This window comes from Neoarius graeffei, chromosome 3, assembly GCF_027579695.1.
Source record: "Neoarius graeffei isolate fNeoGra1 chromosome 3, fNeoGra1.pri, whole genome shotgun sequence".
Lineage (NCBI taxonomy): Eukaryota > Metazoa > Chordata > Actinopteri > Siluriformes > Ariidae > Neoarius > Neoarius graeffei.
In genome coordinates, this window is record NC_083571.1 from 48,135,927 (window position 1) to 48,161,155 (window position 25,229).

The 25,229-nt window shown below is 42.1% G+C and overlaps 1 protein-coding gene across 3 annotated transcripts; it reads left to right on the plus strand.

Moving 5' to 3' along the window:
- The first annotated feature begins 872 nt into the window (after nucleotides 1-872).
- si:ch211-63p21.2 (FH1/FH2 domain-containing protein 1) lies at nucleotides 873-24,142 on the plus strand. Of its 3 annotated transcripts, XM_060916919.1 has the most exons (9): nucleotides 873-1,883; nucleotides 2,093-2,233; nucleotides 4,945-5,127; nucleotides 8,924-9,043; nucleotides 12,849-13,010; nucleotides 17,464-17,702; nucleotides 17,942-18,173; nucleotides 23,687-23,795; nucleotides 23,912-24,142. In XM_060916919.1, exons 1-9 carry the CDS (start codon nucleotides 1,398-1,400, stop codon nucleotides 23,935-23,937), a joined length of 1,698 nt encoding a protein of 565 aa, XP_060772902.1. In that variant the 5' UTR covers nucleotides 873-1,397; the 3' UTR covers nucleotides 23,938-24,142. The 3 variants fall into 3 exon arrangements, with proteins under 3 accessions (XP_060772902.1, XP_060772903.1, XP_060772904.1); XM_060916920.1 differs by lacking the exons at nucleotides 23,687-23,795; nucleotides 23,912-24,142 and adding an exon at nucleotides 17,825-17,871 and having other exon boundaries at nucleotides 17,968-18,040; XM_060916921.1 differs by lacking the exons at nucleotides 23,687-23,795; nucleotides 23,912-24,142 and adding an exon at nucleotides 17,825-17,864 and having other exon boundaries at nucleotides 17,968-17,997.
- The last annotated feature ends 1,087 nt before the right edge of the window (nucleotides 24,143-25,229 follow it).

The window sequence follows — 25,229 nt, forward strand, 5'->3', positions numbered from 1 at the left end:
GTTCAGGGCGGAGTGATTTGGAGCGCAGGAGGAAGCGCTGAGACGCACTGAGGTTTATTTACACATTTCAACCTCCTTCAGGCGCTTAAACTCAGTGAGAACATGAACATCACAGCCAGGTGTGTTTATCTGCTGGAGAAGGTGTTTGCTTGCCATCCTTCCACTTGCAAGTGGTGAGTGACTTGCGCATGCCCGATATGCACTGGGATCATGTGACGTGCCATCTAATTAGTCATGTGATTAGCGTATCCGTGTATTGGCGTTGCTGTGTGCACGCGAATCGTGTATTGGCGTTGCTGTGTGTACGCGAATCGTCTTAAAAACATTAATCTGATGATCCGCTGATTCGAAATAATGTAAACAGGGCCTTACTCTACACCACTCTGTGTTGGGCCACATCATATCACCCCATTGTGGATTAAAATAATTAACAGCATGCCCCCGTGTGTTTTATTCCTTATTTACTGTATTGCCAGTGTTTGAGTGTAATTAAATTATGGCAGTTGTTGCGAGTTTTTAGTTTAGGCCAATGTAGACCGATGAAAGTAACTTGACTTACATTTAAACTTCAAAATTATGCCGTCAGTCCAAAAGGGAAGGCTTGTACCAGGTCAGAGGGTTGGGCTATTAATGCTCTGAAATCAAATTTTTATTATTGTAGTTATAGTCTGAAAAGAAAAAAGTACATGGACAGAGAGAGAAAGAGAGGATCTTGGTTTAGAGAAGAAAAAGGGTGGAGATGTACAGAATACGATAATCCAGTTGTGTATACTCAGGGAGCAATATAAACAGGAGATGCTGGTGTGATAAGGAAATTAAGGAAAAGGGCGCAACTCAAATAAACACGGACTGATGCCCACATAGACTGTTGGTTTAGAAGGATACTCAAACACAGCTACTGAAGAGTGGAGGACACACGCTGGTGACTGAAGATCAGCTAAGAGGTTCAAAGCTATGCAAAAGTCTGTTGAATGTTTAAGAAAGGTCGTAATACAAGAAGATGCGACTAAAAACAGCCTGGACTGGACATTTGACTAAGCAGATTTGATTGAGGAACATCGTGTTTGGATCAAGATTTCTCTGAAACTTCCAGAAACTGGTTATGGTTGAAGGTTTGGATGGTTATTTGAACACTTTAAAATGATTTTTTGCTGGTGGTGTCTAGAAAAATTGAGCTAATGTGTGAAACTCAGTTGGAAGATGTCTCAAGATGAAGAGTTCCAAGTTGATGGCATAGTTAAGTGTAGCTTTTGAAAACATCAAACTATGTAAATTGAAAAGAGAAATGTTTACACCTCTGGAATCTGAATTAATCTAAAATAAGGCTGAAAGCAACTCTGGCTCCTACTGAATACAGATGATTTAGCTGTTCATAGGAACTTTGCCATAAACCACCAATGAAACAGTTTGGATACTCCAATTCTGAGCAATCGTGGCCTTCTTTTGTCAACCACACTCCTCGACTACAGCTCAACACTTTAGATTTTTCTGACTTGTGGGATGAAGAGGATCTGGACCTAGACATTGCTGATGATGACTCATTCCAAAGCAATGTACCACCCAGGCAAAACCTAGGACACCATTTGAATCCTCCAGCACCTCCGCCAGGTCCACCATTGGCTCCTCCTCTTCCTCCTCCTCTTCCTCCTCTTCTTCCTCCTCAGGCTAATCCCGTGGCTCTTGGATCAGGCCGTCGAACTCTGAGGCTCCACTGGAAGGAGTTATTGAGTTTGCAGCCCCTGCCAAGAGTCAGCCGTTTTGGATCACAGTCCATTTGGGCTGCATTAGAACCTGTTCATCTGGACACAAACAGACTAGAATATCTGTTTGAAAACAAGAGTAGCAGTAATAAGGCTCTTTCTGCTCTAAAGGATGGAACACAGGTGAGCAATTATTGTTAGTGAATGTGAAAATGAGAAAAAAAAAGTGCCTGTGCATATCACAATTCCAGTTTATACAAACAAAAAGATGGGCTTTTGATTATCCATTGCTAAGTAATGAGCAGTGGTTTAGGATTAAACCCTCTATTGCCTACTAAATTAAGCCTGAATAAATCTGCCTGTCTATGTGTTTCCTTCTGTATGTCAAGCAGAATCAGCTGTGTGTGTCTGTATTGAGTGTGAAGCGGAGTAACATCATTACTATAGCCCTGAGCAGCCTGCCTCCTCACCACTTGCTCCCTCCAGCTATCTACAGCATGGACTCCAGTGTTCTAGACAGAGAGGATGTACAAGTAGGATCCCTTAGGCTTCACTGACTAAAAGCATTCATGGGAGCCATAAAGATACACTAATTACAGATCCACCATTTCACTAAGGACAATAAACTATTCTGTGACCACCAGCATCACACATTCATTTGATACACACTGAGATATTTGGAAAAGTTATTTGAAAATGATTCACTAATTATTGTTTGAATTCCACAGTAATAACTTGTAACAGCATTATGAACTAGAAGGGCACACAGAAGAGCATATACCTCCGCCAAGGCGCATAATTATCAATATCAAAATCAAATCACTTGAACTTAGGATAATACTAAAGTTGCATACCAAATTTAATCAAAATTCATTCACTACTTTTGAGTTACATTGAGAACAGACAAAAAACCCCAAACCTGGATCCCCATACATATCCAGATTTGCATCACAATCTAAATTATTGTTCCTTGGTCCGTGGCCCACCTTTCCTCCAAATTTAATCAAAATCCATTCACTACTTTTTGAGTTATATTGGAAACAGACAAAAAATCCTGGATCAGCATACATATCCAGATATGCATCAAAATCTAATCAACTGTTGCTTGGCCCATGGCCTACCCTTCCTCCAAATTTCATCAAAACCCGTTCACTACTTTTTGAGTTACATTGAGAAAAGCCAAAAAAAAAAACCAACCTTGGATCTGCATACATATCTGGATTTGCATCAAAATCTATTCAATTGTTCCTTGGCCCATGGCCCACCTTTCCTCCAAATTTAAGCAAAATCTATTCACTACTTTTTGAGTTACGTTGGAAACAGACAAAAAATCCTGGATCTGCATACATATCCAGATATGGATCAAAATCTAATCAACTGTTCCTTGGCCCATGGCCTACCTTTCCTCCAAATTTCATCAAAACTCGTTCACTACTTTTTGAGTTACATTGAGAAAAGCCAAAAAAAAAAAACAACCCAACAACTTTGGAACCACATACTGTACATACCTGGATTTGCATCAAAATCTAATCAATTGTTCCTTGGTCCATAGCCCACCTTTCTTCCAAATTTCATCAAAACCCAGTCACTACTTTTTGAGTTACACTGAGAAAAGCAAAAAAAAAAAAACAACCCAACAACCTTGGATATGCATACATATCTGGATTTGCATCAAAATCTAATCAATTGTTCCTTGGCCCATGGTCCACCTTTCCTCCAAATTTAAGCAAAATCCATTCACTACTTTTTGAGTTATGTTGGAAACAGACAAAAAATCCTGTTCTGCATACATATCCAGATATGCATCAATATCTAATCAACTGTTCCTTGGCCCATGACCTACCTTTCCTCCAAATTTCATCAAAACCCGTTCACTACTTTTTGAGTTACATTGAGAAAAGCAAAAAAAAAAAAAAACAACAACAACAACCTTGGAACCACATACATATCTGGATTTGCATCAAAATGTAATCAATTGTTCCTTGGTCCATGGCCCACCTTTCCTCCAAATTTCATCAAAACCCATTCACTACATTTTGAGTCACACTGAGAAAAGCCAAAAAACCAACAACCTTGGATCTGCATATATATCTGGATTTGCATCAAAATCTAATCAATTGTTCTTTGGCCCATGGACCACCTTTCCTCCAAATTTAAGCAAAATCTGTTCATTAATTTTTGAGCTACATTGGAAACAGGCAAGCAAGCAAACAAACAAACAAACAGAGGTGAAAACATAGTTGGTGGAGGTAATCATAAAGGAAGGTGACATTTTCCTTATACCTCATACTGAATCCAATACTTCTATCCAAATTCCATATCTAAAGTTTTCACTGATACACAATTTTAATACAAACATCTGAAAAGGTTTAGTGATCGTTTGTGTTATCTGAAATACATTGCTGGCTTTAGTGACCTTTCATTGTATTTCAATGTAGAATAAATCAGCTACTTGGGTCTCAGATTCAAGGTTTCAATAGAGGCACATTTTTACACAGGAAAGACAAAAAAATATGATTGACTAATAATAGATCAAGTACTGTTTTTTTTCTTCTTCAATGTTTCAGTTGTAATAAGCTCCATGAGGTTTCTGTATTGCACAATGATCTCATCTCATCTCATTATCTCTAGCCGCTTTATCCTGTTCTACAGGGTCGCAGGCAAGCTGGAGCCTATCCCAGCTGACTACGGGCGAAAGGCGGGGTACACCCTGGACAAGTCGCCAGGTCATCACAGGGCTGACACATAGACACAGACAACCATTCACACTCACATTCACACCGACGGTCAATTTAGAGTCACCAGTTAACCTAACCTGCATGTCTTTGGACTGTGGGGGAAACCGGAGCACCCGGAGGAAACCCACGCGGACACGGGGAGAACATGCAAACTCCACACAGAAAGGCCCTCGCCGGCCACGGGGCTCGAACCCGGACCTTCTTGCTGTGAGGCAACAGCGCTAACCACTACACCACCGTGCCGCCCGTATTGCACAATGATAATGTTTTTAAAGCACATTATGACAGTTGCTCACATTTTCTATGTAGAAAGCATGACCTTGATTCAAATTCTAAATATTCTTAAAGCTGTCAGTAGATGGATACTTTGCTTTAACAGCTATTATTATTTGAAGAAAGCTGAATTAGTAATTCGAGTTATGATGTTTTGCACAAGGATGGTGACGTTTTCTGTGTGTCCCAATTAGTGACAATTTCATGTAGACGTTAATCATTTTTTTATACAGAGGCTTCAGTCTCTGGTCCCATCTGAGGAAGAGCTGAAATTGATTAAGGAGGCAAAAGCTCAAGCACCACGTTGTCCTCTGGCTCTTGCTGAGCAATGTCTCCTCACTCTGGGTAACGTCACACACCTGAGCTCCAGGCTTCAGCTCTGGGCTTTTGCACTAGACTACGATACACTGGAGAAGGTGAGATTTCTATTTGCATGTATTCTTTTGGTATATACGTTAACCAAAGCCATTTCAAAGGAAGCAAAAACATCTCATCTCATTATCTGTAGCCGCTTTATCCTGTTCTACAGGGTCGCAGGCAAGCTGGAGCCTATCCCAGCTGACTACGGGCGAAAGGCAGGGTACACCCTGGACAAGTCGCCAGGTCATCACAGGACTGACACATAGACACAGACAACCATTCACACTCACATTCACACCTACGGTCAATTTAGAGTCACCAGTTAACCTAACCTGCATGTCTTTGGACTGTGGGGGAAACCGGAGCACCCGGAGGAAACCCACGCGGACACGGGGAAAACATGCAAACTCCGCACAGAAAGGCCCTCGCCGGCCACGGGGCTCGAACCCAGGACCTTCTTGCTGTGAGGCGACAGTGCTAACCACTACACCACCGTGCCGCCCGGAAGCAAAAACATGATCCAAGTATATAGTTGTGTAGGCACCCTCAAAAGTGGCTATCCTCATATCTGAACTTAAAATCATTTGGTCTTTGGAACAAAACCTTAACTAATATTTGTGCGAAATGATGCTATTTTGCATGAGATATTGTTGTTGTCAAAGATTAGTAATTCAGTCATAAAATGGATGATTTGTAATCTATACCGTAAGTTCTCTTTCACTTCATTTATTGCATAGTACACTAAGATATTCCAACATAGGTCACATACTGACATATTATTCAGTATTCATGATTACTTTTCTGATTTGATGAGCATTTGGCAGATGCTAGCCTTTGGGGTTTTGTTTTGTGTGTGTGTGTGTGTGTGTGTGTGTGTGTGTGTGTGTGTATTTTTCTGTGTACTATTCATTTCTACACATTCTGCCAAGTTGAACACTTCTCTGTAGATTACATGCTAATATCAGAGTCAGTATTTATGCATGGAAAATTACACATTTTTACACTCAGGTTATATAGCTGCTTAGGCTGATTTTCTAGGCTCACTGTTCAGATCATGCAAATTACTTGGCTGTAGTTCATGTCTCCAAGGTCGCCAGAGTTTACTTTAGTAGCAGGGTCCAAGATGTTTTTTTTATTTTCCCAATAATATCTAGACCACTGCCTTTAAACACAGGCACTTACTTTTAAGCCATGAAAACAATCAGAAGATTGTTTTGCATCTGAATAGTGTATGGTCTACAGAAGGTCTGAATAATGATATGAACAATTATGGCATGAAATCCCCAAGTACGCATGCTTAGCTCAATTCCGAATATGGTGGTAGTGGATTTGTTGTCCCAAATGGCCAACAAAATTTGGTATCCCCAACCACGTCGCTCAAGGCTGTTAGATTTGTTCCTCAGACTGAATCATCAGCCAAGGACTGTGATCTTGCAGGCATGTCAAAATGAAAGAGGCTATAGTACACAGGCCATGTAAGAGGAAATTGTTCTGAAAACATTTGTTCATTTTATTGGCTAGACCCTTTGCCTTGTCCATCTCCGATAACTGACCTTTCTTCAGGGATTGTTGAACAGCAGCAAATCTCCATCTTCCCTGAGGTTTTATTTTGCAGTATCACAGCACCATGGATGACATCACTCTGGGGTCCCATAGGCTTATTACTGCCTTTTTAATGGTGGCATCTACATTCATTACGGCCTATTATTATGATCCCTACCTCTTAATTTGGAGTCTCTTAAAGATCCTCTTATGCTATAAGTTGACTTGAAGTGGATTTGTTTGAAAACTACCTTCCTGCCAGCAACCACAGCTAACAGAGTTGGAGAACTGCATGCTCTGACAATAACTTGCCTTGTATATGTTCACCCGGGTGGCATGGTGGTGCAGCGGTTAGTACTGCCATCTTACATCAAGAAGGTTCCAAGTTTGAACCTCATGGCTGATGAGGGCCTTTCTACTGTATGTAGAGTTTGCATGTTCTCCCCGTGTCCGCGTGGGTTTCCTCCGGGTGCTCCAGTTTCCCCCACAGTCCAAAGACATGCAGGTTAGGTTAACTGGTGACTCTAAATTGAGCGTAGGTGTGAATGTGAGTGTGAATGGTTGTCTGTGTCTATGTGTCAGCCCTGTGATGACCTGGCAACTTGTCCAGGGTGTACCCCGCCTTTCACCCGTAGTCAGCTGCAGGCACGTTCACACATAGGGCTTTAGGGGTGCTTGAGCCCCTGCCCTTTTTGCCTCGAATTAAATGTTGCCCTTTTAAAATAATAATAATAATAATAATAATAATAATAATCCTAATAATAAATAATACAGTCCTGTTAGAAGTTTAAAACAACGGTGGTACAAAAACTCCACAGCAATCTACCAATTTTCTTGTAATCCGGGGTGGTTGTGTGCGTTGAGCTGCCGCTTCTCTGTCCATTGCTGCTCCGCTCGAGTGCGGCCAGAGAGAGGGCGCGCGGACTGAGTGAGAGGGAAGAAGCCGCTGCGCGCACTGCCACAATGATAACAGAGGAGACGCAACAGTGAGGCAGCTTGAACATGTGAGTTATGGTCTAACAGTTCGCCCTTTCAAACTGTATGTACATGACATTTGGGCGTTTGTAGGGCTACTGACATTTGTGCGAGTAATTTAAGTCTCTGTAGTTTAATAATCTGCTTGTTAACTGACGTGACCTGACCTGTTACTGTTCACAATCGATTGCCTCGGCCGTGCTTCGGTGTACATGCAAGTATCATATATCGTCGGGAAGCTTACATTCTCCTCTTGTATATATAACTAGTCGTCGACCTCTTCCACAACGTGCTCAAATCAAATGTGGGTTATGTTTCAGAAAAAAACAATGTTATGTGTCAGTTTCTGTTTTTGCTGGACGTTGGAGTACGGCGCATCGAGCAGCACAGAGAAGTTTGCATGGTACAGGAAATCGAGTATAAAATACAAAATAAAATGTCGCGTTAAATTTCAAAATAAAATTCACCTTGTTCATGGCGGATCATATTTACCTCACTATAGGTCTGATTTAGGCTACAAGTCCGAGATACAGATCTAAAGTTTATTGTCTATGCAAAGAAGAAAGGCTCTCTGATCTCCTTCTCCTCTCGATTGAAAAAGACATACCCATAAATCACAATGAGGTCATTAATATCTACAGGGACATGGCCCCCAGAAGGTTACTGCTTTAAGGCCCCTGGAATGTTAGGCTTCTACCTTATGAGAGGAAGGACTGATTTTTATCATTTTGTCCATTAAGCTATTTACTTATTTGTTCAAAGTTCAGGTTTCACTGTTCAATGTTAAATCTTTAACAATAAAAAAGCCTAATAACGCACCAGTGTTTTATTGCTTTGCATGTCTTCCAAGCCTATGATAATGTGAGTGACAATTTTGCTGACACAAAAGAAATGGCAATTGCATATCACTTTCACCAACACAGGACACATAGCTAAGTACTTACCTTCCTATTAGTACGTTAATTTTAATTCTACATTTCCATATTTTGGAAAGGACCGGGAAAAAAAATCATGCACTTGCTGCCCTTTTTCTGACTTTGAGCCCCTGCCCCTCTATAATCCTGTGCACGTCCCTGGTCAGCTGGGATAGGCTCCAGCTTGCCTGCGACCCTGTAGAACAGGATAAAGCGGCTACAGATAATGAGATGAGAATGAGACAATTTCTACTTGGCATAGTTTAAACCTTGCATGTCTAATATGAAAAAGTCTTTCTGGTTTTCTTAATTGCTTTTTTCTTTTTTTTCCCTTTTTTTTGTTTATAAGGTGTGGCTGCTATTAGGGGTTTGGTATTATGCAAAATTGTTTCATGCTTTACTTGAATGTTCTTGTAAACAGGAAATTGCAGAGCCTCTCTTTCATCTCAAGCTTGCAATGGAGCAGCTGGCAACCAATCAGACATTCCACTGTATTCTTGCAACTGTACTTGCCATTGGTAACTGTCTCAATGGCTGCAAGGTGAGATATTATTATCTTTTCAATATTTTCATCAAATTTTATCAAAATTTAATCCCCATTATTGCCACAGACCAAAAAATGTTACGGAATAGCAATTAAATATGGAAACTTAAATCATACATTTACCTTTTTAGCATTCGGCTAAAAATCCAGAACTTGGTAGTGTCCATCTAAAACATATCCTCATATGAGTACACTTTTGTGATTAACTGTGTAACATGTGATGGGATGAGGCAGGATGTGTGTCTCAGGGTGTGTTTTATTAAAGACAAACCAAGAAACATCATCAAATTGCATTGTCAGGTTCAAAACAGGGCAGCACGGTGGTGTAGTGGTTAGCGCTGTCGCCTCACAGCAAGAAGGTCCGGGTTCGAGCCCCGTGGCCGGCGAGGGCCTTTCTGTGTGGAGTTTGCATGTTCTCCCCATGTCCGCGTGGGTTTCCTCCGGGTGCTCCAGTTTCCCCCACAGTCCAAAGACATGCAGGTTAAGTTAACTGGTGACTCTAAATTGACCGTAGGTGTGAATGTGAGTGTGAATGGTTGTCTGTGTCTATGTGTCAGCCCTGTGATGACCTGGTGACTTGTCCAGGGTGTACCCTGCCTTTCGCCCGTAGTCAGCTGGGATCAACATCCATAAACAGTAACACAGGCAAGGGTCTAATCATGGGAATCTGGAGAACAAGGCTTGGACCGAATGATACAAAAAGTCCAAGAGGTCTTAGCAACAAAACAAAGAAACAGCAGGGTACAAATAGAGAAACTAATTAGGGGCTAACCTAAAAGAGGTGAACACAATGGGTAACAGACCAATGACAGGATGGGGGCAGAGTCAAGATCATAACAGAAATCAAAACAAAATGTGTCCTGAATGTGAAGGGGAAATCCATGGATGCTCCTCAATGTCAGTGAAGGATCCTTAAAGCATATGCGCAGAACCATGGCCTCCCTTTTTGTTTATAAATGCGTTGAGACCTCAAGAATGGCACAGGAATAGTTTTAAGCGTTAACAATAAATCTAATATCTTAATTTTTATGATTAAAGTGATTCATCTAGGTAGAGGTCTGAGTGAATGACCTTGACATCTGTGACGTCACCGCGGTAAGGCTATCGGTCTCGTCACCATTTCCGCTATACTAAAACACAGAGCTGACTGCAACTCCAATCTTCCATTTTGAGCTAATTTATCGCCATGGCATGCAGATGTGTTGCTGGCGGGTGCAGCAACACAACAGAAGGTGGATTTACGTTGCATTCATGGCCCAAGAATGTTCTAACTGTAAAGATTTGGATGCATTTTGTGAGAAATTCATGGGCCCATTGGGCACCTACGAAGTGGTCTCTCTTCTACTCTGCACATTTTACTGATGACTTGTATGACACCTCTGATCTGTTGAGGAGCGTTGGCTATAAGCCAGTAATTGAAAGAGGGTGCAGTATCGACAATTAAAGGAAAAGAAAACTACAAGAAAAGGAAAGTAAGTTCATTTGCACCAGTTCTCCCGGTGTGAGCTGAGCAGTAATGGTGGAGTACTCCGTATGGAGCAAATGGAGAATGAGTGGAGCAGTCATCAGATTTCTCCACTGGATATGCTTGCCTCAGCAGCAATATCTTGCCCTTACGTGGAAGAAGCGAATGAATGAAGAACTGAAAGTCAGATTGTTTCAAAACAATCAGCCACAAGATTGGCCTTCAAGAAGTGAGAACACAGATGGGTAAGATGTGACTCTCATTTGGTTACATCACAACAACAACAACAACAACAACAACAACACTTGTTGTTTACCTGCATTTAGATTAATATATGTAACTTGTATTGTGTATTTAAGTTACTGGTATAAGATTATTTAATTTGCTTCAGAATGTGATTGTCTCAGTTCATCTGATTCTTTAATGAGCCTTTTATGTTTTTTCAGTGAAAATGCATGCATGTGCATGTATGTTACATAAGTTATAACACCTATCCTGTTTTAATGAGAGTCACATGAGACTGTCAGTTCAGTTCCATCCAATTCTCTCGACGGCTTTGTTCTCTGGCTTTATTTCGTAAGGTGGGGGCCTCTGTGGCTGACGTGTTACTATCGGATTCACTTTCCGATAGTTCAAACTGATACGGTCCTATGTGTATAGCAGTAGCATGTACACACACTCCAATTTCAGGACTATCACAGTCAGATGTATTACTATCTGAGGAATCCGAAGAATCTCCAATAAATCCGAACAAAGAGGCCATTGCAACCACTCTCGCCTGCCGGGTCTGGCTTTGGTCTATAGCACCGGTTCCCGCTGTGATGTCACTCACCCAGGGCTGGCTGGCTCAGTGGGGCAGCACGAATGCCAACTTTGCAGTTGATTTTCTCATCTCATTATCTCTAGCTGCTTTATCCTGTTCTACAGGGTCGCAGGCAAGCTGGAACCTATCCCAGCTGACTACGGGCGAAAGGCGGGGTACACCCTGGACAAGTCGCTAGGTCATCACAGGGCTGACACATAGACACAGACAACCATTCACACTCACATTCACACCTACGGTCAATTTAGAGTCACCAGTTAACCTAACCTGCATGTCTTTGGACTGTGGGGGAAACCGGAGCACCCGGAGGAAACCCACACGGACACGGGGAGAACATGCAAACTCCACACAGAAAGGCCCTCGCCGGCCACGGGGCTCGAACCCGGACCTTCTTGCTGTGAGGCGACAGCGCTAACCACTACACCACCGTGCCTCCCCGCAGTTGATTTTAACTCTCAAAAAAAAAAATTATTTCCAATTATGCAGCATACAAGAGTCAAGGATGGAGATACTATCCACTCAGAAATGTATTTAAAAATAAAGGTTCTGCATATCTCCTTTAAGGACAAAACTTGGAAGGACCCAGCATACCAAGGAAGCATCCTTAACTCTGAGAAACACTCCATGGCAAACCGCTCACTCTGAAATCCTAATGAGACTCTTAATTAGTGGTTTATTAAAGGCAGATGCATTGGAGGGTTGGGTCATACCAAAGACCATTGTAAAAATGGTACCTACTAACGTCTGGCAAGGTACGCTGCAATACAGATGCGAGTAGGGAAGTCAAGCTCTCGTGTTTACCAGAGGACTAGCCCCCCACTGTAACCCTAGCTGTATAGGCAAGAGGCTGAGGGCTACAGAAATGGATATAGGCGCCGCATCCATACACCTTAAAGAGTTGGTTAGTGCTGGGACAGGAGACTGCCCGGGAAGACCAGATTCTGGCGTGAGAGGGACTTTGACTTGACTTGATTGGAGGGTAAACCTGTTAAGCCTATAGATAAAAGATTCATGTCTTCAAAATGGGGGAAATGCTGCCTCGGAAGGATGTTGAACAAGACAGCGAGGCATCGAGGACTGTTCGAAACTGATCAAACTCTTGTTTCCTGTTTTCTAAGATGCCTTGAAACTGCCCCAGTTGAAGGCAACATTGATATACTCTCATTACTCATAAATCTCTGCGGCAGCTCCCTCACGCAATGGAAAAAAATTTAAAAAAGATAGTGGATTGAACTACACAGAAAAGTGATTTTGTGTCCAAATATACATTTTTGGCCTTTTTTTTTTTTTGGTTAGATATTTTGAAAAGTTACAGAGAAAACAATGTTGTATTATTTTATAACCCCGTGATTGTAACCAAATTAATTTGTTTGATATGTTTTGTAAGGCATCTGTTAGCCAACTAGCTATTTCTTTGGTTTAGTTACACAACATGCTGACATCACACACATTCAGGATACACCATGAGATTCCACTATACCCCCCTGGGTCATTTCTGTATTCTGCATCTTCAGGCTCGAGGGTTTGAATTGAGCTACCTGGGGAAGCTCTCGCAGGTAAGGGACACACACAGCCGGCAGCCTCTGCTACACCATGTGTGCGTGTTACTCCTCCAGCTTTACCCACAATCCTCGGACCTGTACTCTGACATCACTTCTGTCACCCGGGCCAGTAAGGTAGAATGTGTGTGTGTGTGTGTGCATACAGGACACGTGTGTGCATTTCAATTCCATGTCACACAACTTCATCCTGTAGAGAATTAGAAAACTGGTGAATGTGTTAAAATAATCAAATTGGCCTGAAATATATGAAGAGTTTGGTTCTAAAATGCAATAAATCCACTGTGATAAACTTCTCTCATTATCTCTAGCCGCTTTATTCTGTTCTACAGGGTCGCAGGAGCCTATCCCAGCTGACTATGGGCGAGAGGCGGGGTACACCCTGGACAAGTCGCCAGGTCATCACAGGGCTGACACATAGACACAGACAACCATTCACACTCACATTCACACCTACGGTCAATTTAGAGTCACCAGTTAACCTAACCTGCATGTCTTTGGACTGTGGGGGAAACCGGAGCACCCGGAGGAAACCCACGCGGATACAGGGAGAACATGCAAACTCCACACAGAAAGGCCCTCGCCGGCCACGGGGCTCGAACCCGGACCTTCTTGTTGTGAGGCAACAGCGCTAACCACTACACCACCATGTGATAAACTTGAGGGGGAAAAAATATATTTTCTTTACCAAAAAAACTGTTTGCATGAAAACCACTATTTTCTGTTTGAAACTTTCATAAAACACTGTGAGGTTGTAAGAACATTTAAAATGCAAATCTATTTGTTGATTTTTAAAATTTTATTTAAAAAAATATACATTTTTCCTAAAACATGATAAATCCATTACATCAATAAAAACAATATTTTTGTGTGTGAAATATAACCAGAAACAAGAAGTAAACTTGATCAACACATATGACAGCTTCTGAACTTGGACCATCTCTTATATTGGACCACAGATTTTCCCAAATTACATTCATATTGGAGGTGGCACGGTGGTGTAGTGGTTAATGCTGTCGCCTCACAGCAAGAAGGTCTGGGTTCGAGCCCCGGGGCCGGCGAGGGTCTTTCTGTGTGGAGTTTGCATGTTCTCCCCGTGCCCGCGTGGGTTTCCTCCGGGTGCTCCGGTTTCCCCCACAGTCCAAAGACATGCAGGTTAACTGGTGACTCTAAATTGACCGTGAATGTGAATGGTTGTCTGTGTCTATGTGTCAGCCCTGTGATGACCTGGCGACTTGTCCAGGGTGTACCCCGCCTTTCGCCCGTAGTCAGCTGGGATAGGCTCCAGCTTGCCTGCGACCCTGTAGAACAGGATAAAGTGGCTAGAGATAATGAGATGAGACATTCATCTTGTCTAAAAGCCCCAATCTAGTTTACATACAAAGCTCTGAGGCATGTTAATAGACCCAGTCATGGAAAAGCAAAGGACAAACTTTTTATTCTGATCAATAAATTTAGAAGTGTGAACACCTTGTACAGCATGGACAGTTACATTCATAGTGGAGTGTAGCGAATCTCGATACTTAAGAGAATATGTTAAAGTATCGACCTGATTTTTTATGCCTTTTGCGAACTCGGGGAACCTGATTATAAGTGCAAGGCAATGGATCTTATAAACAAAGAAATTTATCTTTATTTCCATAAGATAGATGTTTTTTACCTTACCCGGGACGGAGTCCACCAGGGAGTGAGGTATTGTTTTCGGTGGGCTTTCTTTGTTTCTTTGTTTTTTTGTTAGCAACATTACGGGAAAACAGCTGGACCAGTCTTCATGAAACTTTCAGGACAGATGGGCATTGGTCTCAAATAGAACCTCCAACATTTTGAGGGTCATCCGGTCAAGGTCAAGGTCACCAAAAAGGTCAAAATCTTTTTTTCATGATATCTTCCTTCATATTAATCATACTTACTTCAAACCAATTCCAAAATGTTCACCTTTCAATTCTGCTTCAGTTGATATGCTACATGATGGGGTATCTCTCATATGGCCCTTTTCCACTACCCTTTTTCAGCTCACTTCAGCTCGCTTCAGCTCACTTCAGCCCAACACGGCTCGCGTTTCGACTACCTCAGAGCAGCACGACTCAGCTCGCTTCAGCCCTGCTTAGCACCCAAAACTCGCACGGTTTTGGAGTGGGGCTGAAGCGAGCCAAACCAAGCCGAGTGAGGCTGGGGGCGTGAGCAGACACTCCCCTGTGCACTGATTGGTGAGGAGGAGTGTCCTCACACGCCCACACACGCCCTGCGAGCACGTTGGGATCTGTAAACACCGTAAACCCGGAAGAAGAATAATTACGAATTATGAGAATTTCTGAAGCCTTATGCGCCTCGCCTCATCTATACGCTCTTGCCAGTATCTGTTGGTGTTGTCGGTGACAACAAGCCACAGCACCAAGACCAGCAACACTAACGACTCCATGTCCTCCATGTTTATTGTTTACTATCCGGGGCGTGAGACTACCGCTTAAAAGATCACTGATGTCACTGTTTGCGCCGCCTAACGACATCATGTGACGTCCACCCACTTTCGCTAACTCCACCCAATGTGTCCACCCACTTCCAGCCAGCACGGTTCAGCGCGGTTGTAGTCGAAATGCAACTCCAACAGCCCTACTCAGCTCGACTCAGCCGAACTCAGCACGGCACGGCTCAGCCCAACTCAGCCGCGTTGGTAGTGGAAAAGCGGCAATAGTTTTCTTTCAAACTTTCATTTGTTTGTTTTTTGTTTGTGTGTTTGTCTGTTAACAATCTAGCGTCTAGACAGTTGCATCAATTGACCTCAAATTTTCAGGGTAGGTGGGCAATGTTCCGTAGATTACCTGATCAAATTTTGGGGATAATCAGGTCAAGGTCAAGGTCACTGGAAAGGTCAACCTTTCGGTCAAAATAACTCCATTATATTCGGTTAAAATTTCCATTATAACTCAAAAATAGTTGCTGATAAACAGATGTTTACTATTATGAGCATACAGGAACTCCCATATGGCCTTTCATTTGGCATCATGATCTTTGACCTTGAGTGACGTTGAAAGATCAAACTCAAGGTCACGGATTTACAGAGGGCTGTAACTTGACAACGGTTGATGGTAGACAGATATTTACCATTATCAATTTATAGGAAGTGCCATATGGGCTTTCATTTGGCACCATGACCTTTGACCTTGAATGGCTTTTAAATGTCAAACTCAAGGTCATGGATTTTCATAGGATGATAACCTGACCGCTGATGATTGAGAAATATTACTATTATCAACATATAGGTACAAAATAAGTGCTGCCGGGTGAGGTTTGTTTTGCCTGGCAACACTTGTTCATTTTTTTTTTTTATCCATCATCTGTAGCTGCTTATCCTGTACAGGGTCGCGGGCAAACTGGAGCCTATCCCAGCTGACTATGGGTGAGAGGTGGGGTACACCATGGACAAGTCACTAGGTAATCGCAGGGCTGACACATAGACACAAACAATCATTCACACTCACATTCACACCTACGGTCAATTTAGAGTCACCAGTTAACCTAACCTGCATGTCTTTGGACTGTGGGGGAAACCGGAGCACCCGGAGGAAACCCACGCGGACACGGGGAGAACATGCAAACTCCACACAGAAAGGCCCCAATTGGCCACTGGGCTCGAACCCGGACCTTCTTGCTGTGAGGTGACAGTGCTAACCACTACACCACCGTGTGCATATATATATATATATATATATATATATATATATATATATATATATATATATATATATATATATGTGTGTGTGTGTGGCAAATCTAGATCCCAGGAGGAATCAAGTGTGCTGAAAGTGGAAAATAAGATTGGACCACATTCTTTACTGGAATAATAATATAAAATATTAAGATAAGAAAGAGTTCCTACACACACACACACACACACACAAAGTTATTCATTTATTTCATTTATTTCATTTAAAATCACACTAAAAGATGGAGATTCTCTACAATGTTGACAGTCAGTGGGAGCTGTCACTACTGTTTCCATATTTGTGCACTGTGATTGGTCGAGTGGAGATAACGCGTTTTGCGGAAAATCAGTCGTGGCGTTTGTCGTGTTTTGGAAAGAAAGGGGATATACAATGAAGAGAAACGTGGCAGAAATCACATTTTGCATAAAATTGAGTTTGGAACTTTGAATAGTGATCAAATTCCAAACTTCTTTTGGCAGGAACTTGATATATTTTTTTTAAAAGGTGCTTATGACTTTTTGGAACCAAACTCTTCGTATATCTATGCTATGCACATTTATGTGCATATATCATGACTATGTATAATTGTCCAAATTGATTGTTGGAAAATGTCTGTAATAATTTGTCTTTCTTAAGAAACTGGATGCTATGAATGAAAGTCCTTCAACTGTACAAGTGTTTTACTTTCTTTGTTTAGATTATGTATATACAGCAAGCATTAAGACATAAATGGAATAACGATACACTATAAATATAGCACAAATAGAGGACACTTTATGCATCTTATACCTACAGTAAGCACCTAATGATTATTATACATAATTACCATCATTACTATAAATAATTAGCATACCTTGGTCTGTTAGTGTGATTACTTGCAAGTTCAGTCCAGTCTCTCTGCACTGGAGTCCCTTTGCAAAGCATCATGGGAGCAGCTGCATGTGCTGAATAAAGAAGGCATGAAGAAGGGAGCAGGACGAGGAGAAGTGGATGAGCAGAGAGGCGTTAGCGAGGCATGCCTCTATCAGAGATTGCCACAGTTCCTGAAGGAGTGCAACGAAAGGCTGAAGGTGCTTAGAGCTGTCCATCGGCGGGTCATCAACAGGTAGTCCTAAAGATATAAAAATAATTTTTCAGGCATGATTATTTTTAAAAATTTGGGTCAATTTCTCGAGATAATTTAATAAATCATCCATCCATCCGTTATCTATACCACTTATCTGTCAGGTTCATGAGGGAAGCTGGAGCCAATCTCAGTTGACTTTGGGTGAGAGGTGGGGCTATTACCAAAATCAATCTCTCTCTCTCTCTCTTTCTGTCTCTCTCTCTGTCTCTCTATCTCAGATTTCACTCATTCCTCATGTACCTAGGCTATTCACGCTCCATGGTGAGGGAGATGAGTCCGGATGTGTTCTGCAAAACCGTCAGCAATTTTGCTTTGGAGTATAGAGCTGCTTATCATGCCGTTCTCCAGCAGAGAGAGAGGGAACGAGAATGGGAGGAGAAAGAGGAAGAAAGAATACGAAAAATGTCCACATCTACAGCCAAAACAAAGGCCATAGAAAGCCCAGCTTCAGTGAGAAGGAGTTCTGTTTTATCCCTCCTGAGCCCTAGAGGCAATGAGAATACCTACTTGTCCTTGCCAGAACGCCATGACCTTTCAACAAAGTCACATAGTGACACATGATGTCGCACTTGCAATACTGCTTTTATCTCGCTTTGTACACATAATTAATTCTATGTTTGAGGTGAAGTTGTATCTTGTAATTCCTTGCGTACAGCCGGTAAACGCCCCTTCAATGTGCAATTTCAATTAAAAACCTTGCCACAGACTTTTCAACTACCAGCTCCTTCCATGTTTATGGAGTGATGTCAAATCAACATGGCCGACACACTGATAACAGTGTAACATTCTCCTTTTCTATTTTTAAATGGGTAAGCCATGGCCCAATGGTTAGAGAAGCAGCTTTGGGACCATAAGGTTGCTGGTTTGATTCCCTGGACCAAAAGGAATGGCTAAAGTGCCCTTGAGCAAGGCACCTGACTGGATACAGGCCATTTCGTCCAAAGCCTTTTTCATACACACTATCAATTATTTTATATTTCAGGCATTTGTTTGTTCGAAAAAAGGAGGAATTCTCAATGAAATTAGACTGAAGCAAAACACATTTTTGCAAAATGAAAACGAAACTGGAAATGATGGGAATCAGATAGCGTCAACTTCGGGCATGTTCGGCTGGGGCCACTTGTAGGGAGAGATCATTTCTATTCGACCAAATTACATAGAAAATCTAGACTCACACATGTCAGATATTCTTGGCAAGTGAGAGATATGAGATATGATATCCAGATATGAGAAAACGTGCATTTTCTCAGTCTTTATATACCGTAGGCACGCTGATGCCTCTTGAGCATGCGCAGGCAAGCCTTATTAACAGAGCACGTGCGGGAGTCCATTCCGGACTGCGCACACGCCAAGCGGACTGTTAATGAGGCTCACCTGCACATGATCAAGAGGCATCAGCGTGCCTGGGCGGCACGGTGGTGTAGTGGTTAGCACTGTCGCCTCACAGTAAGAGGTTTTGGGTTTGAGCCCAGTGGCTGACGGGGGCCTTTCTGTGTGGAGTTTGCATGTTCTCCCTGTGTCTGCGTGGGTTTCCTCGGGGTGCTCCGGTTTCCCCCATAGTCCAAAGACATGCAGTTAGGTTAACATGGGGCGGCCTTAGGCTGAAGTGCCCTTGAGCAAGGTACCTAACCCCTAACTGCTCCCTGGATGCTGTAGTATGGCTGCCCACTGCTCTGGGTGTGTGTGCGCGTGTGTTCACTGCTTCAGACGGGTTAAATGCAGAGGATGAATTTCACTGTGCTTGAGTGTGCATGTGACAAATAAAGGTTTCTTCTTCTATATAAAGACTGAGAAAACACACGTTCAGTGCGAAGTATTACACTATGTCAGCGCGCATTACCAAGCCTTATTCTCCCATGTAGCTTCCCTAGGTTTCCGATCTTGTTTCCTGTTCTGTGTTTCTGTTTTTGTCTTTACCTGATTTAGCCTGTTTGTGCTTCGCCCGACCTTTCACGTTTACGAGATTGCCTGCCATTTTGAATTGTTTGCCTGTGTGTTTTCACAATTGTTAATAAACATTACTTCTGCACTTGCATCCATCTCCTACCGCTGTCTGACAGTGGGAGGTACATATAGGTTATTAGGTATATAAATCATGGCAGACGCAGTCATAAACTTGCTTAATGCACTCCCTTAAATGAATAAAATACGATTTAAATAAAATATTTATTGAACCATTTTACTGATTAAGGCTGTGTTGGCCTTATTAAGACTGGCTATATGATGAATTAAACGGCTTCACTGGACTCAACGCTCAGAGAGCAGCCTGTAATGGTAAGGGTATACTTGTTTATGCCCCTTACACCGCTCTTTTATGTCGAAGCACTCGTACTACTGCACTTGTTTGCTTTACAAAAATTATTTCCATTTATTACAAGAAGTCACAGTCATACACCTGCTTTATGCACTCCCTTAAATGAATTATGGTTTGTTTATATCTCAATCTTGTCACACATATAAAATAATTAATAGTGCATATGAAAAAGGCTTTGGATGAAATGTCTCAACTATTGGACGAAATGGTCATTGGACAAAGTGTCCTGATCCCACCTAACCCCCAACTGCTCCCCAGGCTGCTCTGGATATGTTGTATGTCTCTCTGGATAAGAGCGTCTGCTAAATGCCTGTAATGTGATATTCGCTTTAGATCGCTTAATCTACAGACACAGTACTTGGTTAAATCTACAACACTGACCATACTAATAGCTGTTTTGCAAAGGTCATCATCAACAAGAGAGTTATCACTAATGTTATCCAACTAGCTTATTGTTAACGCTACTCGCTGTTGTACGCTGTTGGTGCTGTGCTGCAGTTTCAGTCCAAATATTTGAAGTTCACTATAGTAGAACATAACCAATAGGCACTCAGGACTGGGAAGTGTAAAAGTGTGGTTAAAGAAGCTTTTTATTAGCTGTATATGCTCTGACAAGGGCGGCACGGTGGTGTAGTGGTTAGCACTGTCGCCTCACAGCAAGAAGGTCCGGGTTCGAGCCCCGTGGCCGGCGAGGGCCTTTCTGTGTGGAGTTTGCATGTTCTCCCCGTGTCTGCGTGGGTTTCCTCTGGGTGCTCCGGTTTCCCCCACAGTCCAAAGACATGCAGGTTAGGTTAACTGGTGACTCTAAATTGACCGTAGGTGTGAATGTGAGTGTGAATGGTTGTCTGTGTCTATGTGTCAGCCCTGTGATGACCTGGCGACTTGTCCAGGGTGTACCATGCCTTTCGCCCGTAGTCAGCTGGGATAGGCTCCAGCTTGCCTGCGACCCTGTAGAACAGGATAAAGCGGCTAGAGATAATGAGATGAGATGAGATGCTCTGACAAAGCAAACCAAAGACATGCTTTCCCAGAGGAATCCAAGTTTGTCTTTCCACTTTGCATGTCAAAAGAGCTGATACTATGACTAATTTTGGGTCCAGCAGATTCTTCCAAGCTGATCCTACCCTAGTATGCTTATCTCCAACTTCAGCAATGTCTGACATTTCATCAGGGTCAGTCCCTGCTAGCTCTCTGGTACCACTGACAGGCTGTAAATTAGCTATGGTTGCTACTCTTAAAATGGCGGTGACTCGAGTTAAGTAGGGCAAAGCAACTCGCAGCACTTTTGCACCATTCCAGTGGTGCCTAGACATCAACATGCCTCAATGCAAGGATTTTTTATTATTGCAAGCTTTAAAGGTGGATTTAGACCGACAGCTTTCCTGTGCTTGAACTTCATGATGCAGGTTGATCTGCGCCAATGGCTTGCTGTTTAAAGTTCACACTCTCAAAACCAGCATGGTCAAGCGGCTCACTTTGCAGCTCTTTTACATCAATACAACCCAGTTCTGTGTTCCAAGCCCACAGGATGCCCAGCTCCTACCGTTACATGTCACGCTACAAAAAGCCTCCTCGTCGTGGCCATTATTTAGAGGTAAACTGCTCCAGGAAGTCTATCCTGCTGCTACTTGGGCATTATTGTGCATTCTTTGCTGATTTTGTGAGCTTAATACAGTGTCTTGCAAAAGTATTCATCCCCCTTGGTGTTTGTCCTGTTTTGTTGCATTACAAGCTGGAATTAAAATGGATTGTTGGAGGGTTAGCCCTATTTGATTTACACAACATGCCTACCAATTGAAATGTGCAAATTGTTGTTTTATTGTGACACAAACAGTAATTAAGATGAAAAAAAAAAACAGAAATCCGGAGTGTGCATAGGTATTCACCCCCTTTTGTATGAAACCCCTAAATAAGAGCTGGCCCAACCAATTCACTTCATAAGTCACATAATTAGTTAATTAAGATTCACCTGTGTGCAATCAACGTGTCACATGATCTGTCACATGATGTCTGTATAAATCAACCTGTTCTGGAAGGACCCTGACTCTGCAACATTACTAAGCAAGCAACATGAAAACCAAGGAGCCGCCAAACAGGTCAGAGACCAAGTTGTGGAGAAGTATAGATCAGAGTTGGGTTATAAAAATATCCCAAACTTTAAATATCCCAGAAAGCACCATTAAATCCATTATAGCAAAATGGAAAGAATATGGCACCACTACAAACCTGACGAGAAGGCCGCCCACCAAAACTCACAGACCAGGCAGGGAGGGCATTAATCAGAAATGCAACAAAGACACCAAAGATAACACTGAAGGAGCTGCAAAGATCCACAGCGGAGATGGGAGTATCTGTCCACAGGACCACTTTAAGCCGTACACGCCACAGAGCGGGGCTTTATGGAAGAGTGGAGAGAAAAAAGTCATTGCTTAAGAAAACACGTTTGGAGTTTGCCCAACAGCATGTGTCAGACTCCTCAAACACATGGAAGAAGATTCTCTGGTCAAATGAGACTAAAATTGATCTATTTGGTCATCATGGAAAATGCCATGTGTGGCGCAAACCCAACACCCTGAGAACACCATTCCTCCAGTGAAGCATGGTGGTGGCAGCTTCATGCTGTGGGGATATTTTTCATCTGCAAGGAGAGGAAAGCTGGTCAGGCCTGAAGGAAAGATGGATGGCACTAAATATAAGACAATTCTAGAGGAAAACCTGTTTGATCCACCCAGAGGTTTGAGACTGGGATGAAGTTTCACATTCCAGCAGAACAATGACCCTAAACATACTGCTAAAGCTACACTGGAGTGGTTTAAAGGGAAACATTTAAATGTCTTAGAATGACCTAATCAAAGCCCAGACCTCAATCCAATCGAGAATCTGTGGCATAACTTGAAGATTGCTGTACACCAACACAACCCATCTAACCTGAAGTAGTTGGAGCAGTTTTGCCTTGAGGAATGGGCAAAAATCCCAGTGGCTAGATGTGCTAAGCTAATAGAGACATACCCCAAGAGACTTGCAGCTGTAATTGCAGCAAAAGATGGCCCTACAAAGTATTGACTTGGGGGGGGGGAACCTATGCACACTCCATATTTCCATTTCTTTCATCTTAATTATTGCTTGTGTCACAATAAAACAACAATTTTCACTTTTTAAAGTTGTAGGCATGTGGTGTAAATCAAATGGTGCTAACCCCCCCAAAATACATTTTAATTCCAGTTTGTAATGCGACAAAATAGGACAAACACCAAGGGGAATGAATACTTTTGCAAGACACTGTATCACCCCTGCTGCTCTTCATGGCATTATCCTCACGTTGGCATCCATTACCAAGATAATTCTCATCACTCCAGGTATCTAGTTATCTACGTTTCTTGTCACGTAGAACCGGCACTGACCTGGCAATAACAGCTTGTTTGACAGTAGTATGATTAGAAACAATGAATTATTATGTGACTTTGCTGGATGGCCTCAGCATGCATGCCCATGTGTACAAGAAGGTATCATGTGTATTCTCACTGCCCCTTGCGGTAACAAGTGGAATTTAAGTTCCTAATTTGATTTCATATCGCATTTATTTCAACTATATTATTGACAGAAGTTTGAAAGTCTTTCTGATGCGTGTCAACTAAGTCTCTCTGTTTAGGATTGTATGGACCAGTCAGTGCTAGAGGAAGTGCTGAACACACCCACATCATCCTCTCGTTTTGACCTCAGTCTCCCACGTCGCCGCAGCAGGACACCAAACATCAGAGGTATTGCCTAACACACAACTACATGCAAAGTCAAAGACAGTCACTCATTTCTGTGTATCCAATGGCATCAGCAAAAAAAAAAAAAAATCACTAATGCTTGGAGATTTTTTTCCCAGGTTGCTTTCCACGAAGTCTGAAGTGATAGAAGAAACTGTTCAACCTGCTTGTGATGACACACAGCCGGTGTCTGTTATCTTGTTAAATACACAGCAGTTAAAACAAACCTGTTGAGAAATACTTGAAACTGAAATAATCATTCATTAACTTACAGTAAAGCTACTTTTTTTTATTCCACTTACACTGTATGTATCTGCTGAAATGTGAATAAATCTGTTTTCATCATTAAACTGTCTTCCATCTTTAGTTTGATCAGAATCAGAATTAAACACAGACACTTGCAAAGTGCAAGGGGTATGCAGACCTTTTGATAGAGCCTTTGTCAACGTTTTGTCTTCAAAATTAAAATATAACATTTCTAGATTCAAATTTATATTTCCAATAAGCTCACAATAAACTTAATGACATTTATATTTGCAGTTTTGTACACCATGATTAACATTTCATTTAAATACAACCTTGAATGCTGATGAATATCCATCCATTATCCATAACCTCTTATCCTGTGCAGGGTCGCGGGCAAGCTGGAGCCTATCCCAGCTGACTATGGGTGAGAGGTGGGGTACACCCTGGACAAGTTGCCAGATCATTGCAGGGCTGACACATAGAGACAAACAACCATTCATATTCACACCTACAGTCAATTTAGAGCCACCGATTAGTCTAACCTGCATGTCTTTTGACTGTGGGGAAAACTGGAGCACCCAGAGAAAACCCACACAGACACAGCGAGAACATGCAAACTCCACACAAAAAGGCCCTCACCAACCGCTGGGCTCGAACCCAGGACCTTCTTGTTGTGAGGCGACAGTGCTAACCACTACATCACCGTGCCGCCTCCTCAGTTCCTACATGATTAAAAAGTGTTATTAAAAGGAACGGTGATGTAACACAATGGGAATAATGCCTCTGCCCAAACTTTTTTTTGAGTGTTTTCCAGGCATCAAATTCTAACTTTGTTTATATTTACAAAACACAATTAAGTTGGTCAGTAAAACTATTGAAAATCTTTTTTTGTGTGTACTTTTGTCAGTTAAATAAAGGTTCACATGAATTAACAAATCACAGATTTTTATATTTATTGCATTTTGGAAAATATCCCAACTTTTCTGGAAATAGGGTTTATAATCAGTTGTTCCTTGGCCCATGGCCCACCTTTCCTCCAAATTTAATCAAAATCCGTTCACTACTTTTTGAGTTACGTTTGGAAACAATCAAACAAGCAAATGGAGGTAAAAACATAACCTTCTCCAACAAAGTTGTCAGAGGTAACAAATTGTCATTCATTGATCAATTCAGTTGGTAAGCATTGGAAAA

Excerpts from the sequence above, each read along its gene's own strand:
- si:ch211-63p21.2 (XM_060916919.1), top strand. The coding sequence starts at position 1,398 with ATGAAACAGTTTGGATACTCCAATTCTGAGCAATCGTGGCCTTCTTTT. Across the intron at positions 2,234-4,944 it reads TAGACAGAGAGGATGTACAA|AGGCTTCAGTCTCTGGTCCC; the intron begins GTAGGATCCCTT and ends TTTTTTATACAG. Across the intron at positions 9,044-12,848 it reads ACTGTCTCAATGGCTGCAAG|GCTCGAGGGTTTGAATTGAG; the intron begins GTGAGATATTAT and ends CTGCATCTTCAG.